Raw genomic sequence first — 4,844 nt, forward strand, 5'->3', positions numbered from 1 at the left:
TGCTCCGCGTCCCTTCGCTCAGCTTGTCACTGCTGAGGATTACAGGATTGTCCATAGAAATGCAAAAGCTGGTGTGTGAGTGCGGGAGACCCGAGCAAAGGTTACTTATGCTGTGGATCAGGACCAACTCCCCGGTATTTATGGCTTTCCAGAGGAGTGAATCTTGTCACATCTGCTAATAAGCTGTAGAAGAGAAAGACTTAAAACTATGATTGGCACACAAGTTTGTGAGCTTTGGGGGGGGGATTATTTATTTTTGCATAATGCTTTTTCTAGATTGATGAAATTGAAGCTCTTTCATCCATATATGGTGAAGATTGGTGTGTTGTTGATGAAGATGAAAAAATCTATTGCATTAAGATTAATGATTGTCTGGATCGACCAAAATGGACCCTCTGTCTGCAGGTATAGTGAGTTTGGCACAGAATTTGCAGTTGGATGGTTGCAGGCAAAATCTTGTGCCTGTGTGAAACTCTATTTAAATAGGATTCGTTATCTTCTCCAATGGATTAAGGGGCCTTTGGATTGGAATCTGTGATAGACATTCCAGTGATTGTTCCTGTAACACATTAATATGCTTGTGATATTTTCAGTAGTTACATAGCATAATTCCACACTTGACAAAAACTGATTTCATTGCTTTTCTCCAAAGACTAGTTTAAAAAATACTGTTTACATTGACTGTGTGGGGCACCTCAGTGAATCTGATGCAGTTGCTTCTAGATTTACTTTCTGGCAAATGTGGACACAAAATGAAATTCGGATCAGCTTAACTGAGTAACTTGCTACTTTATGCTTACAGAACTGAAAACAGTAAGTACTTAGTGGAAGAAACACTGAAGCGTCTACTTACGGAGGTGCACTGCCACTTAAATAAGTCCAGTAACCATGTATGCAGCTCCTTTGAAATGTCTTCTGTGCTTTATTTTGCATGACACTTCATGCACAGAAATTGCACCCTGAAATATAATATTGGTATGCATTACCATTATTGGAATCCTGGATACAGATATTCAGGTTTTCTTGTCATTCTGTAACAACATAGCCAACTAATTTCTTCATTTGTAACCCTGATTGTAGTCCTGGTGCTCGACATCAGAGCCCATCAGAAGAGCTCAGCTAGCTGAGGGTACTAGTCCAGTGAATACTTACCCTGAGTTTCCTTCAGGTGATTTTGCCGCCAGGATATCCAACTGCAGAGCCACCTATTTATCAACTAAAGTAAGTGAAGTTTTCTTTCAAACATTTGTGTTTCTTTTCTGAATTACCACTGTTAATTGTTTGCAGTGTAAGTTGAAGTTCAGTTAAGATGACTCCTTGAATTAAAGTGTACAGGGGATGGGGAATGTTTCCTGGAAGAATATTCTGTTCTTTCTCCCATGTTAGCCTCATGGAGCTCCCTATGACAGTTTGCTCTCTTCCCTCAACTCTAATTTTTGCAGCATTATTTTGTGGCAAGGCGGCAAGTAGACTATGGAGGTATGGTGGCTACTGCCTGTTGTGTTGGACAGCGGTGTCTCATCACTTCCTTGGCTGCACCCCTCTTGTCTGGATCCTTGTTTCAGGTTGTAAGGCATACTTCTCACCTAACCACTGGCTCTTGTTGGGATGGAGCCATGGCATGTGCCATCTTCCTGTTTTCCTTCCCTGCTCTCCCTTTGTCTCTTGACATGTAAATGAGATGGGAATGGAGACATGTAAGACTGGTCCCTGATCTGGATGATAGAGGGCATGACACACAGCATATCTAATGAGTTTTGGTCAGCAGTCTTGACAAAGCAATACAAAATAGTGCTGGTAAACTTGAGGCAAAGTTTATAGTGCTGAAGCAGTTGGAAAGGTGAATGAATAATATGTAGGGTGACTCTGGAGTGACAATGGCTTGCCATGAAAAACGAGTCCATCTTTCTCACCTGAAGTAAGAAAAGGCAGCCCAAGTTAAGAGTCTTGAAGGGGAACTGGGTGATAATGCTTTCACCAATATATTTACAACTGTAATCTTGTTAAGTGGGAATGATTTATTGAAAATGTTTTATTTTCAAGGTCTTTCTCACATTTATTTTAAAAGGAATGTTTATTGAGATGATGGAGTCAGCATATGGGCACAATTTTCATTGTATTTCTTTTCATTCTAGTGCCCCTTGGCTTCGAGGACAAGATTATATGGAACTAGCAAATAGCTTGGAAGAAATATATGTGTAAGTTAGAGGTAGAATATAGTAAAAGGAGATAATGTGTTTTCAGTTTCGTGCTCTGCTCAATGTGTGCTGTTGGAGTACTTGCATGACCTAGTAGTTGCGAAGTGATTGCTGCAATAACCATAAAACAGTAAGTTTCTTTTATAAATCTAACCATTAAAGATGCCAGGCATTTACTAAGCATTTTGCCAGATGGGAATGTGTTAAAGTCTGACAAATTTCTTTTATATTGTTTAGACCTGGTATTCTGTAAGGATAGAAGTCTTCATTTTGACTCCTAATAGTATAGACTCCCTTTAGAATCTGTGAGATTGATTATGAATTGGTACTATGGAGTATGAGATTTCTGCATTGGAGGGTTAAACTGCAGGATGTGGAAGTGTTTGTTTGTGTCTTAGAGCATAAGTGGCAGAACAGTTTTTCTTAAAAGGTTGCTAAGGGATAAGTAGGTTTTAAAACAAATTAAACACATGCAGAATCTATTAACTAGATTCTGTAACATAGCGGACTGTTTATTATCACAGTGTGCAGCTAACAACCACGCAGAATGAATGCATGAGAATAAATGGAACATTTAGAAATGCTCAAATTACGTGTTTTTGAATTACTGTGAAATTGAGGTAGTAAATGTAGTAATTTTGTATGGTTTATTTAATTCTTTCAGATCCCAAAGATAATATAAACTAAATTAAATGAAAATATGTCATAAAGAAACACAGTCATGCCCAAAATACTGAAATCTAAGCATCTTGCCTAAGAAATGTTTTTTAATGCCATAAAATAAGGAAGAGAGCACTTGCATGAGGGTTTTTTATCTGCTTAACTCAGTTACTTTGATTAACTGAGCTTCTTACATAATTAAGCAACAGATAATTTAAGCAAGTAAAATTGAATTTGAAATGTTAAAAATGCACAAAGATTTTGAGTGCAAAGTCCTATGGGATCATATTAACCACCGTTGTTCAGTGTAGCAAAAAGGGCAGAGATTGTCCTTAACTCTGTCCAAATTCATAGGATTTATTGGAGTCTCTAGCAGAGGCAGAGCTGCTGTAGGTGGTTCTTCAAATGACCTGAGCATCTGGTGCAAGTTGCCACATGAGGACTGTGAGGAGAAATAGCATGCTTGTGAAGCACTTTTTTCATTTATTTATTTTCTTTTTTTCCTTCCCCCCTGCAGTCTTGCTGTTAAATTGTGCTACTTAAGATCAGTCCCTTGCTGCTCTGTTCTGCCTACATCAGTTGCTATTCAGAACCCTCACTGGTCTCCTCACATTTTGTTTAAAAGCAGGAAATGAATGCATTTGTACTTTAGGCCATATATGTAATTTTAGATTGTTTCAAAACCTCTGGATTAGTCACTGATGTGCACAGTGTTTGTGAAAGCTTTTTACCTATCCCATGTCTAGTGGTCAGATAAATAGAGGTATTCTGCATTGTTTACATTGTGGTTTTTACCAGGTTTCTAGTCCCTAGTGATGTAAATTTTATAGTTCTGCATTATAAAACAATATGAACTATACTGTCAATCACTATGTCTTCTTAAGGAGGTGGGAAAAGTGGACAATTATAGATCACAAGTCTGCTTTAGGAGACCTAAAGTTCTTAAAAATGTAGCAACTTGTGTTTGGATTTGTGTTTTGTTGGGTTTTTTTTCCTTCCCAGATTTTCTTCTGGTAAGACTTTTATTCAATAGAAAGCTTTGTTTTGTGACTTAGACACAAGTGACAAGAAAAATAGCAGCATAGAAATGTGAGCTTTCAGACTCAGTCTGAAAGGTTAATTTGCAAATAGGTAAGAAACTGAAATTGGGTTATAGCTGAAGAAATTGCTATTTACTTGCACAAAGCAGAGAAATCTTACTCATTGGCTAATGTCTGTAATCATTCCATCATTAAAACAAATATAGTTCTTCATGTATTAAAGTACTGCTTCTGTATGGTAAGAAGCAGCATGAAATCAGGGCATTGAACTGTTCTGGGGTCTGTACAGATTTTGAAGACAGAGTTACAATTTTATTAATACCTTATTTTTGCTTGAATATTTTTCTTAAAATATGTGTATTTGTTTGAATTTTTTATTTTATTCAGCGGTAGTGCTATATACATTAAGCAAAGTAAGAGTTTGAAAATGTAATTTTGTCACTAATATGTACTTGCATGGTGCCCCAGACGGTGGCAGTAAGAATAAAATTAATGAGAAACCATCAGTTACCTACAGCCCTGAATCTTTAGTTTTGCTTTTGAGACAAACATGCACAGTTTGTAAACATATTAAAATATAATTGTGAAGACAACTTTTCAGGACACCATTTAAAATATATTTTCAGTTGTTTACGTGCTGCTGCACATTAAGGCAGCATTTCTTAACTCTGAATATACAGATAAAAAAATGTGCTCCTTCTGTCCTCCCCCAGCACCTTAATACACACCTGTGCCCCTGACTAAGGACTGCTGGACCTAAATCCTTACCTCCCTGTCCTATAGAACTGCTTGTTACCCAGACTTTAGCGTATCAGTCCAGTGCTCCACTGTGTCTGCTGCCACTGACCTGCTATTGCAGTCCACAGAGATGAACCTCTGCTGGGAGTACACTGACTGATTGAGGGGTGAGAGGAGCAGGGCTGTTCCAAGGAAGAGCCCCCCCCCC

At 38.0% G+C, this 4,844-nt stretch overlaps 1 protein-coding gene across 1 annotated transcript in view; it reads left to right on the forward strand.

Annotated features, from left to right (window-relative positions):
• Positions 1 to 276: 276 nt before the first annotated feature.
• IMPACT (impact RWD domain protein) overlaps positions 277 to 4,844 on the forward strand; it is a gene marked incomplete at its 5' end in the record, with an annotated part of 18,715 nt that continues 14,147 nt past the window's right edge. Inside the window, 3 exons of the mRNA XM_029087417.1 lie at positions 277 to 405; positions 1,169 to 1,221; positions 2,136 to 2,198. Coding sequence (XP_028943250.1) covers positions 277 to 405; positions 1,169 to 1,221; positions 2,136 to 2,198 — 245 coding nt within the window. The remainder of the gene's footprint in view (positions 406 to 1,168; positions 1,222 to 2,135; positions 2,199 to 4,844) is intronic.

This window comes from Antrostomus carolinensis, unplaced genomic scaffold (genome assembly GCF_000700745.2).
Source record: "Antrostomus carolinensis isolate BGI_N321 unplaced genomic scaffold, ASM70074v2 scaffold9101, whole genome shotgun sequence".
NCBI classification, from domain to species: Eukaryota; Metazoa; Chordata; class Aves; order Caprimulgiformes; family Caprimulgidae; genus Antrostomus; species Antrostomus carolinensis.